Source organism: Xiphias gladius, chromosome 18, assembly GCF_016859285.1.
Source record: "Xiphias gladius isolate SHS-SW01 ecotype Sanya breed wild chromosome 18, ASM1685928v1, whole genome shotgun sequence".
Lineage (NCBI taxonomy): Eukaryota > Metazoa > Chordata > Actinopteri > Istiophoriformes > Xiphiidae > Xiphias > Xiphias gladius.
The window spans coordinates 19,109,442-19,123,626 of record NC_053417.1 but is presented as its reverse complement, the minus strand read 5'-3'; the positions used below and the strand labels follow the sequence as shown (position 1 = coordinate 19,123,626).

The 14,185-nt window shown below is 39.2% G+C and overlaps 1 protein-coding gene across 1 annotated transcript in view; it reads left to right on the top strand.

Annotated features, from left to right (window-relative positions):
- The window catches only part of slc12a5b (solute carrier family 12 member 5b), a 46,254-nt gene extending 32,351 nt beyond the window's left edge, over positions 1-13,903 (top strand). Inside the window, exons 10-26 of the mRNA XM_040152823.1 lie at positions 476-574; positions 710-767; positions 2,262-2,436; positions 3,294-3,412; positions 3,539-3,637; positions 4,625-4,744; positions 5,009-5,113; positions 6,031-6,199; positions 6,333-6,528; positions 6,839-7,008; positions 7,162-7,293; positions 7,471-7,578; positions 7,824-7,940; positions 8,229-8,431; positions 8,707-8,721; positions 8,807-8,940; positions 10,736-13,903. Coding sequence (XP_040008757.1) covers positions 476-574; positions 710-767; positions 2,262-2,436; positions 3,294-3,412; positions 3,539-3,637; positions 4,625-4,744; positions 5,009-5,113; positions 6,031-6,199; positions 6,333-6,528; positions 6,839-7,008; positions 7,162-7,293; positions 7,471-7,578; positions 7,824-7,940; positions 8,229-8,431; positions 8,707-8,721; positions 8,807-8,940; positions 10,736-10,827 — 2,111 coding nt within the window. The 3' untranslated portion in view covers positions 10,828-13,903. The remainder of the gene's footprint in view (positions 1-475; positions 575-709; positions 768-2,261; positions 2,437-3,293; positions 3,413-3,538; positions 3,638-4,624; positions 4,745-5,008; positions 5,114-6,030; positions 6,200-6,332; positions 6,529-6,838; positions 7,009-7,161; positions 7,294-7,470; positions 7,579-7,823; positions 7,941-8,228; positions 8,432-8,706; positions 8,722-8,806; positions 8,941-10,735) is intronic.
- Positions 13,904-14,185: the final 282 nt, after the last annotated feature.

The window sequence follows — 14,185 nt, the reverse complement described above, 5'->3', positions numbered from 1 at the left end:
GTCGAGGCACTCAACTCGAGTCTGCCATTACACTCCGAGTTTACGTTGCATCGGGGTGAAGTTAGTGTCATGACTCCCCACTCTCTGCTGTACTGAACTTGGTGTCCCTTTTGGGATTGTCGAGGTCAGAGCCGAGACATCAACACTGTACATATTCTACATTCACATAATTATCTAATCCATGTGAGTTGGCTGACTGAAATCAAGTTAATTGTTTTCAAAATTTTATTACTGAATATATACATAAATATTGCTGCATCGCCATAAATTTAACATAGGCTTCAGGTTTCATCCTTGATTAAATAGAGCAGTAATTGTAGTTCCAGTTTGCATCAATCTGTCTTGATTCAATGTCATGATCCAGGCGATATGACTTCAGTGGACAGAGAAGAGAGAAGGGAAAAGAAACATTACCTTCCCATGCGAGTGTAAAAGCATAAAACCTCCTGATGATTTCATCCGGCTCCGCTCACAGGTATCATGGCTGGCTCCAACCGCTCCGGAGACCTGCGGGATGCTCAGAAGTCAATCCCCATTGGCACCATTGCAGCCATCACCACCACCTCTACTGTGTGTATCCTTCACTGAGCTAAGATCGATACTGGCTACTGGCTCTGAAAGTGCTGGTTGCTGATGATCTTTTTCATGTTATCATAGTGTTTGGGTCAACTATTCTGAATAATGTATTCCTTAACAGTTTTTATTCCAGACATTTCCTGTGTGGTGCTGTTTGGTGCCTGTATAGAAGGAGTAGTCCTCAGGGACAAGTACGTCTAATTGTAAATTTAATTGTAAATTTGTAAATTTCAAGTCCTTGACTTGACTACCCGTACTTTGGTTGAGTATTTCCATTTTATGTTAATTTATACTAATATTCCGCTACATTTCAAAGGGAAATATTGTACTTTTTTAGTCCACTACATTTATTTGACAGCTTTAGTTAGTAGTTTCTTTGCAGATTCATATTATTAATACAAAATATAATCAACTAATAAATTATGATGTATTATTATGGATTAAGCTTTCCGGTGGTACATAAATTATTTAAAATTAGGAAAGAACAATCACCTGATGGTGAATATGCTGACTGTTTGCCCATGTCATGTAGTTTTTTTAGCAACATATCATGCATATAGCCATCATGTGCATATTTAAGACCTCGTTGCAGGATTTAAAAACATAACAAAATCAGCTGGTGACAGCGGTTTTTAACCAAATCTTGCAGTTAATGTTAGCTTACTTCGCTAGCTGCAGCACATAAATCCTACATAAATCTTTTAATTATGTCAAAAAAATTTCAGTGAAAACATTGAGGTGTATGTTTACAAATGTAGAGCTGTGTTTCCATAGAGGCCCTAGGTCAAAGGTCCTCAGAGGGTTCCTCACAGTTTGGAAAAGGAAGTCAATGCTTTGTGACCGAAACCATATGTTAGTGACAGTTTTTAGGAAAAAAACAGCCTTATTCAAGAGTCGGGGGTCAAGGCTGATTTTCAGACTTGTTCATTGGCTTCAAACCCTCTCACAAGCAGATCTGCAGAGGCTTGATTTGACGTTGCACTTCTTTGTAATAAACCTTTATATGCAATCAAGACGGTGTCTCCTTCATCCCCTTCACATCATCACCACCATCTAAAAAACTACAACATGATGCACTTATTTACAGATTCAGTGTGACTTACACTTCACGAGGATATCATTATCTCAGATGTCCATCGCAAATAAACATCCATAAACCCGCTTGGAAATCATAGTAAAAAGAACCTCCTCATAACTCCAGAGCTTGCCTGAGAATCATCAGGTTTTTAACTTTTCTTCAGTATCAAAGTGATCCAATGATAGCTATCCGTACATTAAATGATACATGGCAAATAGTTACTGTTAATAGCAAATTCGGCATACATCATTTTCCAAAATGTAAACAAATATACACTAAAAAACAGGGTTCAAGTTGTAGCCCACAGTTTAACTCACCGAGTCCACTGCAACTTTATACTTCCTGTTTCTTGTAAAAGTTTCCGTCCGTTCATAAAAATTAAGACTTTTAACATTTAACATTTATCCAAAAGGATTTGTAGAAAAAAACCATTTCATTATAGTTCTCCTTAATGAAAATTAAAATCTGGGCAACTAGTCTAGGCCACTTTTTGTCAACACTGAACATGATATGTAGAAGTTACATTATGTGCTGGAATGACTGTTGACCATGTCAGTGTGTGCTATAACAGCTTTGAGTTGCTTTATCTTCACCTCTCTCTCTACAGGTTTGGTGAGGGGGTCAGCGGTAACCTGGTGATTGGTACACTGGCATGGCCATCGCCATGGGTCATTGTCTTTGGCTCCTTCTTTTCCACCTGCGGAGCCGGGCTTCAGAGTCTGACGGGAGCTCCGCGTCTCCTACAGGCCATCTCAAGGGACGGCATCATCCCATTTCTTAGGGTGAGTCCATATGCTCAGTAGCATTCAATTTCATCTCTGTCATAAAAGCAGAAAAGTGTTTTATCAGGGTCAGACAACTGCACCAGAATTTATGTGGAGGTTTGTGTAAATGCAGTAGCCGCAAGCTGCATAAACAAACATTATTATTAAATGGCAGAGGATAGAATAACTTAAATATGTTTATGTGGAGTACATCACATTACTTGGTGGCTAATATGTGTGTATTTACAGGAATAAATTATGTTGTAATGTTGACTCCCTTAAAACTAAGCTTTTATTCAAGTTTGAAGAAAAATGCTTTTAAAGTATCTTGGCAAAAACCAACATTAAGAACAAATTTGCATATTAACACTCATATCTTGCATCTTATCTGCGTATCTAAAAGCCAGATATCTTTATTTTTACAGTTGAGAACTGGTATTCTTCTTCTGGCCATTAAGACTGTCAGACTCAGAAATGAGTTGTGTAATTTGGGATAAGAGGAAAGTAGGACAAGTTTACTTTCATAATTTTCAAGAGTCAGTTTTCCTTGAAAGGATTCGACAAAACACTGATACACTGTATTCTGGTGTAGGGATGATCAAAAATTTAAATGTTTGTTCAGTTTATATGGGTTGAAGTTTTTCTAACTTTGTCTCAAAAGTCAGAAAAAGAAGACAACATGGATTCATTAATTACTTTTCATTCAGTTTTCTTAATTATAATACAGTACATGTTTTATCAGTGATTTGTAAATGTTGTTGAATTTGTCTTGTTCGTCCACGCGGCTGGGCATATTTGTATGCATGACACAGAGTCAAAAACATAAATGATTACCGTTAAGTTTCATATGATTTTATCCTCCCGTGTTGCTGCAGGTATTCGGGCATGGCAAAGCCAACGGGGAGCCCACCTGGGCCCTCCTGCTCACCGCTAGCATCTGTGAGATTGGCATCATCATCGCCTCCCTGGATGCAGTCGCACCCATCCTCTCCATGTAAGTATGTTCACTGCTGAATACAACCCACTGTTGTGGGAAGAGCCCTCTCACTGTCTTACTTCTCTCTGTCTTTTTTCTCTTCAATGTCTTTCTCTCTCCCTTCTTCTGTCCGTCTTTCTTCAGGTTCTTCTTGATGTGCTACATGTTTGTCAATCTTGCCTGTGCCCTGCAGACTTTGCTGAGGACGCCTAACTGGAGGCCACGCTTTAAGTTTTACCACTGGTCAGTTTGTGTGTCAGTGTTAAAAGACTTTCCATACATACAGTGTATGCCATTTAAACATGCTCTGATGAGTATCCTTGAAGTCTAACAAATATGTTATATTCATTTCCTACCTAACTGCAAGGCTGATTTCTTAAAAAGTATTTGAAATCCTGCATAGTTTACATCCATGTTTACCAGCTTGCAGTTTTCTGTTTCACTGCCATACTGGCACATTGCTGCACTATCTTCACCTGTAGATTATTGTAATAGTGTGAAATCACAGGCAACCACATGCACTTGTGTGTGTGTGTCTTTGTGCATGTGCATATGAGATAAACAAAATGGAGAACCACTAATTAAAAACCCTGAAAACATACCTTCTCAGTCAGCTCCTTACTATGAGCGATAGAATCCTACATTAAAACACTATTTTCTGCCAAAGTCAGAACCGTTTTGGTTATTTAACATGAGAGAAATCAAGATTTAGCAACATTTGAATAAAAATCTGATGAAAGTTGGTGGGTTGCTTGGTCACTGTCAGTCAAATCTGATTAAACCACAACCACGGAGTCCTGATTTAGCAGAAAAACTGAGATTTTGAGGGTTAAAGTTTTACTAAATAATACCAAAATATTAGTAAGTTTTTTTAAAGAGTTAAAGTTTTCAGTCTTTAACTCTGCCGAAAGACATACTGTCTTTTCACAGTTGATAATGTGCAGCATCAGTCTTAGGAACAGCAGGAACCTGTGAGACTAAGTTTGTTGATGATACCGGTGCTGTGTGCAGCTGAATCACCATGGGCAGCTGAAGACTGTCTGTCTCTGTCTGTCTGTCTGTCTGTCTTCCCCTCCATCCACCTGTCTGTCTGGCCTTACCTCAGCAGCAGTACACTATATGTACATCTTCCCATTTGCAAGCTGTGGTCATTGCTGTGTCTTAGCCAGCGGTGTGAGGCTGGCAGAAATTCCCAATTAGACCATACTTGTGACGTCCTGTCCCCCACAGGGCTCTGTCTTTCCTGGGTATGAGTTTGTGCCTGTCGCTCATGTTCATCTGTTCCTGGTATTACGCCATAGTCGCCATGGGCATCGCCACCTGCATCTACAAATACATTGAGTTCTGTGGGTAAGTAATCATCATGACAGCTTAGGACCAGAAGCAAGGATAAGATAGTGTTGCAGAATCCAACTTGAGTTGTCACCCTTTTTGTCCTTGACAGTTTTTTCAGCAAATTCAATTTTTCTGCCAGTGGCTATTGTTTAATTTTATGACAGTGATGGATTGGGCACGCTTTCATTTCAAATTTTTGATAAGCATATATTTATACATTGCAATGCATACAGTAGGCACATACATCATGGGCTAAAGCGTTAATGTGTTGTGTAACAGAGCGGAGAAGGAGTGGGGTGATGGGATACGCGGCATCTCGCTGAGCGCTGCCCGCTTCGCTCTCATGAGGGTGGAGGAGGGACCGCCACACACAAAGAACTGGAGGTCAGTCAGCTCCATCTTCAACTTTTAAACAGTCACAGTCCAACTGAAATTTAATTGTTTATTTTTGGCTGCTACAACACTCATATCTGCTCTGTTAATGACTTGTCCTGTGTTGTCATTTGAGAAAAAAAAATCAGAAACCAAAAGGGAGAAACTTGTATTTTATATTTTTTGGTTTCATGACGGTGCCCTGTAGTTTTGCATTCATTTGTATAAAGTAATTTTGATATAGCCGGTCAAACTTTGCATGAAACAGCACCAGTGGTGTATCATAGGCAGGGCAGATGGTCACACTGAGCCACACAGCAGACTTTGACAAACAACAATCCAGATTAGATTTCCCGCCAAACTCGCCGTCTTATCTAACTTATTAACATGAACACATCTTGTCCTGCACCTTAGCTTTTCGAACGAGCGACCAAACAAACACTCACTGGGGAAACATCAGTTTGCAAGCCTGATAGCTATTTAGCTGCTTGGCTGCAGCACATCAAAAAGCACGTAAACACACAGGCAAATTTCATTTTGGTCCATTTAGATGCAGGTGTGGTCCTAACTCTTCAAAATCACAGCTAACAACAGACTGACATGTAGGCTACAGCTGGCAATACACGCTGAAACGGCCCTCCAGCCAGCTGAGATGAAAAGGAGCATTTCCCTAAAGACCTATTTTTTCCTTCTTTTAATATTAAACACTATTACTGGCAAATTTAAAAAATATGTTGACATATTTTTGATTACAGAAGGGGGTGACTGAATATGATTTCAGTTGGGTTTTAAGCTTACATTTTGAGATGCTTGTTTTGAGTTATAATATTAAAATGGTTAATGACCAGGTGGCATTCATGTGTGTTTTTTTTTGGTTTTTTTTGCTTGTCTTGTTTCACTGTCCTGCTGCTTTGTTACTTTTTTGTCAGACCTCAGATCCTGGTTCTGGTGAGTGTGGATGGCGAGCAGAACGTGGAGCAGCCTCGTCTGCTGTCTCTGACCAATCAGCTGAAAGCAGGGAAGGGTCTGACCATCGTTGGTACCGCAGTTCAAGGAACCTTCCTAGACAACTATACTGAGGCCCAGAGGGCAGACCAGGTCCGTCCAGTGTTAATTAATCTCCAACACACACTCCTCTACTTGTGTACCACAGAAAGCATATTGCCTTAATTACCAATTATTTAATGACAGGCTGAGTAAGAGCTGTCTTCCCCTGTCTGTGTCTCTGCAGTCTTTACGTAAGTTGATGGAGACAGAGAAGGTGAAGGGTTTCTCTCAGGTGGTCATCTCCTCCAACCTGCGAGATGGGACGTCCCACCTGATCCAGGTTGGAGGACTGGGAGGTCTGAAGCACAACACTGTGATGGTCAGCTGGCCCCGTAACTGGAAACAGCCCGAGTACCACCAGCAATTTAGGAACTTTATTGGTAAGTCTTCAGTCATGGGTGGAACAATGGATATCTTAGAGATGTTAGTTAATGAATGTTAGGTTTGTGTGAGTAGCCTGGTTTTGATTATTGAGGATTGTTGAGCATGTATGGCTAAAAGTGGTCTATTTATAGAAGAACCAGGCAAAAACTGCCTTTTAAATTTGACTGTAAGATGTTTATCTTACTCATTTCTCCTTTCCTGTTTAATGTGATGAATTAAACAAATTGATTAAAAGAAGTGGGGTAATGCTTTCCCAGGCCCTTCTTCATATTTTATAACAAATCCATCTCTTCCATCCTTTTGCAGAGGTGGTTAGAGAGACAACTGTGGCCAGTCTGGCCCTGCTGGTTCCTAAGAACATCTCCAGCTACCCGTCCAACGGAGAGCGCTTCACTGAAGGCCACATAGATGTGTGGTGGATTGTCCACGACGGAGGCATGCTGATGCTCCTGCCTTTCCTGCTGCGTCAACATAAGGTTGGAAACAAGACTCTTTCATATTTTTCACGTTTGAGAAGGTTTGATACAACTTCGTCCGAGGAAACTCTTCGTAAATCATGAACACAAGTTAAAAAGGACAACGAGAACATTTTGTTCATTATCTCTGAGTGCTCCTGTTTTGTTCCGAAGGTGTGGAGGAAGTGCAAGATGCGCATTTTCACTGTAGCTCAGATGGATGATAATAGTATCCAGATGAAGAAAGACCTCATCACCTTCCTCTATCACCTGCGCATCGATGCTGAGGTAGAAGTGGTGGAGATGGTAAGAGACACACTGTCTGACACATTATCTGAGGAGAGGATTTTTGCTTTGGAAATTTTGTTTTTTTTCTGGGATAAAGCCAGTTGTTTATCTGTAGAACCTGTCTACTATTATATGACACCTGTTTCAGTACTTGACACCTGTACTACACATGAAAAATGTTTTTTCGCTTTGAAGCATGACAGTGACATTTCAGCCTACACCTATGAGAAGACACTGATAATGGAACAACGATCACAGATCCTCAAACAAATGCATCTGACCAAGAATGAGATGGAGAGGGAGGTAAGCCAGAAAAGCTTCAAAAAACCTGAGATTTTAGTTTTAACGCAGGCCACTGAAGAACATATTAATTTTCATGTTGTCATTATCACTCTGTCTCTGGAGCAGGAAATTGGTTCATGATAATAAGGTTTTTTTGTCTGGACTTGTTGTCACTGATCTGAGGGAAGACAGAATAAATTCCACAGGGAAATTACAAATTAAACCTTTATTTTATCCATCTCTTTATTTCTTTTATAACTATCCAGATCCAGAGCATTACGGATTCATCCCGTGGGTCTATTCGACGTAAAAACACATCCACGTGGCGCTCCCAGCACAGTGCTGAGGAGGGAACCAGCGTGGCAGAAAAACCAGAAGAGGAGGTACTGCTCTTCTCGAAGCAATAACCAGTTTATTTACAGTGCCTCTGTCTTTGTTCCCTCCACACCTGTCTCTCTTTGCTCCAACTTGGGCACAACCGTTTTTTTTTACTATTATGTGACAGACATTTTCGCCTCATCACAAAAGCAGCCCTCACAGCAATGTTTTACTCTTCCCAGAGGCTGCCCAGTGATTTCCCACTGGCTTCCAGAGTTTCACCTTTACTCACAGGTGTCTCTTTCCTCTCTTTCACCCTGTCGCACTGTCATGTCATGGTGTCCCTCTCTCAGTCTGTGGCTGTCTCCGACCCAAAACAGGTCCAGCTGATCCACAGTAAGAATGCCTCCACACCGACCAGCCCCACAAGCCCCACATCCCCTGCTGTGCCTGCAGGGGGCGCTGCCACCTGGACCGACAACAAGGGTGCAGACAAGGGGAAGACCCTTTTAGCAGCGAACCCAGAGCTGGGCAAAGACCTCTTCAACATGAAGCCGTGAGTCACCTGTCAGTTTCCTTTAACTCAGCATACTGCACAGGAAGGAGACATGACACATGACATTCACACAAGGACGCGGTTCAGTGGTAAATATTTGTATATATCGACCCATGTTCCAGGGTTTGAAGAGATATGTGTTGTTCCTGCGCACGTGACAAACAAAACTTTGAACCTAAACCACCAGCAAATGCAGTTTCCTATGTGAGCACATATCCTACCTGTAATTCACTTATTATTATTTTCATTATTTTCCTCCAAACACACTGCTTAAGGGAATGGGAGAGCCTGTAAGTATTAACATTTTGTAGCGAGACGTACTGAGAGATTGATTTGTAAACGAAACTCAGTGTGACCTAATGTTTCTTGCATCAGGAACCAGATCGATGTGAGGCGCATGCATACAGCGATGCGGCTCAATGAGGTTATCATGAAGAAGTCCAAGGAGGCAAAACTTGTCCTGCTCAACATGCCTGGACCACCAAAGAACCGCGTGGGCAACGAAAACTGTATCCTACACCTTACATGCTGTATTTAATTTATCTTTATGTATTTAGATCACTTCAGTTCAGATCCTTATTGTGCCACAAGAGGAAGTTCTTTTTGTAGCGATGCAGCATAAAAACATTTAACATGAACACAATCAAAACACAATAAAACAACTGAAGAAAAGTGCTAACCTCGTGCATTTCAGCAACAAGGAAGGGCTCCGACCCTGCTGTTTTGTCTTTAAACCCCCTTTCTACACCAAGAGTGGGAATGTATCGTGTTATTTGGATAGACACCCGCTGTTTGTGATTACATTGCCCCTACATTTTATCAAATATCTGAGCAGTTTTATAACCTAACGTAAAGCGTGAAAGACTATCAGAGACTTTCGCCTGCAGCGTCTGACAAACATCCACTGATCAGTTCTCCTCCACAGCTCTGGGATCAGCTGCTCATCTCACTGGTGACTGATCAGATTGTGTTTGTGTTTTATTATGTGTTTATAACAATCTGATATCATAACCAAAGTTGACTGAGTGACTGTTCAAAATTTGTGTTAATAAAATTTCTTCATCCCAAACACAGAGTCACAGCGGAGATTCAACTGGTCAGTTACACTATTACACATAGTCCAGTTTGCGCTTAATATTGTGTAATAAGCTAAATGTTCTAAATGATATTATCGGTAAAATATACATTATATTACATAGTGTAAAGATTTTTTTTTAAATTCATGGTTATAAATTAGATTCCAGTCTAACAATGTAAAATCAGCTGGTTTAGTGAAGAATGTAAATAATGTTAATAACATAATATGCTGCATCATTTTTCTAATAACTTAGCGTCAGAGCTCTTGAAAAGTTTCACCATAGAAACAGCTACTTCAACAGAAAGTCAGCTGGTTGAGCTGTTTGTGAGCTGTTTAACAAACGTAACTTTGCACCAAAGATGGTCTTTTTTTCATCTGATATCTGTGGTGGACGTGGTGCTGTCAGGTCATCTGACCTCCAAATAACCTTGAGAAATTTATAGCAGGCTGTGTGAACCAATCTGGACCCCAGTTTTTGAATTGTATCCACTATACGCAACAATAGCAACAGCAAGCAGAACAAACGGGAAAAGGTGCTACATTCAAAAGTGTGCTTCAGTTGAAGTGCAGAGGTGTTGAAAGGTAAAAAGCATTCATTCTGCAGAGAAAAGGCCCTTGTAGCTGATACAGTAAATTATATATATATATATATGTACTGCACTGTGTTTTTTAATGTAAAATCTGCAATTAATTAATCTGCAAAGTAACAACTAAAATAAATGTAGTGGAGTAAAAAGACATAGGGTAAATGTTAAATGGAAGAACAGTTGAAATTGTTAAAAGCAATGGATAAATGGTTATGGTAGATCAAAGTTATGGATAAACACTTGAAATAATTGGCTAAAAGTAATGGATAAATGGTTGAAATGTACAGCTTTGACCACTCACAGCGGTTGTAGTACGAATTCAGACTAGACCGTACTGACCTTGACCAAACAGCTAAACACTGACATTTCAACAGAATGAAAAAACAAATCTTAAAAATATCCACTTTTATGTAATTAATAGGGTTAAACAACATCTAGTTTAAAGGTCAAATGAACATGTTTGGATCATATGATGTGTCGGGTTACTTGAGTTCATCTGACAGGGCTGTGAGGGGGGTTCAGACAAAAAAGGTTGGGAACCACTGCTATGTTGTATTAACGTATCGCTTGGTTTTACATATGCATGTCACGTATATAACAAAAAAAAAATTAGATTCCTTCACTGTGATTGTCCCTCAGACATGGAGTTCCTTGAGGTGCTCACTGAGGGTCTCAATCGGGTCCTCTTGGTTCGTGGAGGTGGACGGGAGGTCATCACCATCTACTCCTGAAGGCCTTTTAAGGTCTTTTAACAGCGCCCACACGGACTCTACCCTCTCCATTCTCTGTATTGTTCCCGGAAAATCCTCCCACACCCGTCCAGTCACCTGCCACCACATGTTGAGCTCCGACTCCAGTGTTTCCAGGGGACATCTACTCATGTAGACCTAGCTGTGTCTGTTACCTTCTAACCATTAGGATACACAAAGAGTTATATCCTAGAAAAATGGAAGGCTTTCTTTTTTTGTTTGAAATTCTTATTTTATTGGGATATACAGCTGGGGGGAGCATACTGTTCAAACAATGTAATCATTGCAATAAGACTTAAAAGCCTTCACTGTTCTTTCCTTTTGATCAAACTGTGGTCACAACAGATAGTAAAGCTGAGTAACAATGGATATTACAAAAGCAAATACGGACCAATAAAATAAATAAAGAATGTGGGGTTAGAAAACAAAATGCATAATAGAAACCCAAGAAAATGGAAGGCTGTCAAACATTTCTGTCCCCGTTTCTGACATGTTTTATCATCGTTCTGTTCTTTTGCTTTTGTTCCAGGTCATTAGTAAAAGAGGAATGTTTTTCCCTTTATCATTTTTCTTATTAGCTATAATTGATTATTGATGTTATTTATGTATCTATTCATCTAATCATGTCTGTCTTTGTCCTGGTCTGTTTTTAGTATTTCATTGTATGGTTGGAAGCACACAAATAATAATATTAGAGTACTAGCAATGATATTAATTCATACTTGGAAAAGGCTTGATGAGGATCTTCCTATGTTCATGCGAAACATTCAGATTAATTCATTTTTGTATTGAAAAGTCAGAGGTGGGAGTCAATATGAATATAAATCCCCAAAATGGACAAAGACCAATTGGATCAAATAGATTTACCAGTAGTTTGCACTTATTTTAGTGCCCTAAGTCTAACGTTACACCGTCTGTGAAAAGGCAGGGGGGATATGTGCAATTTGCAGTTTATGAGCATCATGAGAACAATAGTCAAATCACTGACTCATCCTTGTTGATATGGCAGGGATTTATCGGTTTATTTATTCGTCAGCATTACTGCAGACAGCTTGACAGAAATTAAAGTCAGAAGATAAATGATTTAATGCAGATTATCATGATCCCAAACCTGATTGTTTGACTTCATTATCCCTCACAGTTAGACAGGATCATATAGACTGAATGGACTCAATGACAGGCTGTAATACAGTATATACTCAGCCTCTGAGCTCAGCAATGGTCACTTTAAATGATCTACCTTCACCTTCCCCTGGGACATAGAGCATATCCAACGATTGTTTGATATGCTCTACGTCCCAGGTTCTGGGGTTGTATAGCCATGTTTCCCAGAAAATGCCCAAAAAACATCCTGGTGTAGATTCTGAAATGAAATCTGAATTTTATCTCTAAAAAAATTTTATCTCTAAAAAACAATTGGTTATGTCACTTGGTATTCACTATTGGGTTCAGATAAAAATCCTCTTCACAACTCTTTATTGAATAAACCTTAATGATTACTTGCAAACAAAATGTGCCAATGTATGATGTAAAAATGTTTTTGATACCAAGTCTCTTTTAGAAAGTCTGACAGGTAAAAAAAAAAAAAGCAACTGAAATTTAAATGTGAAATTTAAACAGATTTCAGACCAGGCATCTCTACTACTTAATAAACTATCAATCAAAACAATCTAATGTAAAGTATTAATGAAAAAGTTAATAGATCTTAGGATTTTATTTATATTATGCAATGTTTGTAAACGATATTATACAACGTGAACCAGTGTAACATGTTTCTAGTTGTCAGAGGCACTAAAATAGATTGTGTTTTACACATCAGCTGTATGTTTTTATCTCAGATAATTTATTTTTTTTAATGGTACGGTTCAGATAAAAAGATTTACAAATGTCATTTATTTTAATAATTTGAAAAATGTTGTGTTTTATGCATGGTGAGTGCACAGTCTTAAAGAAATAATTTGCCATTTTGGGGAATACACTTATTTGCCCCCTTGCTGAGAGTTCAATGAAAAGATTCATACCATGTACGTGGTTTGTATGCTAAATATGTAGCTGTAGCTGTGGGCAGTTAGCTTAGCTTAGCATAAAGTCTGGAAACAGAGGGAAACAGCTAAACGGCTCTCTTTAAAGGTAAACAAATCCATCTACAGGCTGCTGACTGTAGCTTCATAATTACTGCACAGACATAGGCAAGAAAGCAAATAAGAACTTCCAAAATGTTTAATTATTATTATTTCATTTGCTGCTACACTAATGCACGCAATTTTAAAATGTGAAGGAATTCGCTGTGATGTTGACAAGGCAGACATATGCAGAAAATGCAGAGACAGACTAATAACTACAAATGAAAGAATTTTAGAGGAATCTCATGAGGCGCATATTAAACAGTTTTAGCGTGGTTTATGCATTAAGTCAGATTATCCAGTAGGGTACCTTTCATTTATTCGTTTTTGTGTGTATGTGTGTGTGTGTATGTGTGTGTGTGTGTGTGTGTGTCTACCATGGATGTTTAGTTTTTATTTGTGTATGGTTTGGTGATTTTTGAACATGCATTAATTCATGCACATGTGCTGTTTTGTCATAGATGTCTACACTAAACATTCTGTTGGATGTGACCAGTAGGAGTCGAGTCACTGTACATTAACTTGCACCAGAACGTGCATTGTTTACGATATCCACATGGAAACAAAGCGTTTAGTTTTGTTACGATGGAAGCTTTAATCCAAACATGTATGTGTACAGTTGTGCAGATTTATTGTGTACATGTATTGTTTTTAATGCTGTAGCATATACAGAACCTTACATCATCATACACACATCAATATGTCTACTTTTTGGTCAATGTCTCTTTGGTAAATATTTGGTGAATAAATTCTGAAAAGTGTGGGTGCATAACTTTAGCAATAACAAAAAACAAGCATTACGCTTCTAAATCTGAATTGTTCTGTATTTACTTTTGATTCATAGGACGATGGTGTAGTTCTGCAGGTACATATATCAGTCACTGGTCTGCAGAAGTTTTAGAGTCACCCTCAACCAGAGTGTAAAAATTGAGACTACACACCTGTATGCTGTGTGTGTGTGTGTGTGTGTGTGTGTGTGTGTGTGTGTGTGTGTGTGTGTGTGTGTGTGTGTGTGTGTGTGTGTGTGTGTGTGTGTGTGTGTGTGTGTGTGTGTGTGTGAACCTGACATTATGGGCACACTTGTTAAGTGAGGACACTGTTTGTAGTTGAATATGAATATCAAGTGTAGATGGGACATTTTGTAAATAGATCTGTGGTTTTAGGCTTAGAGATAATACGTGTAACGTGTGTCAATACAGCTTTTATAGATATAAAAT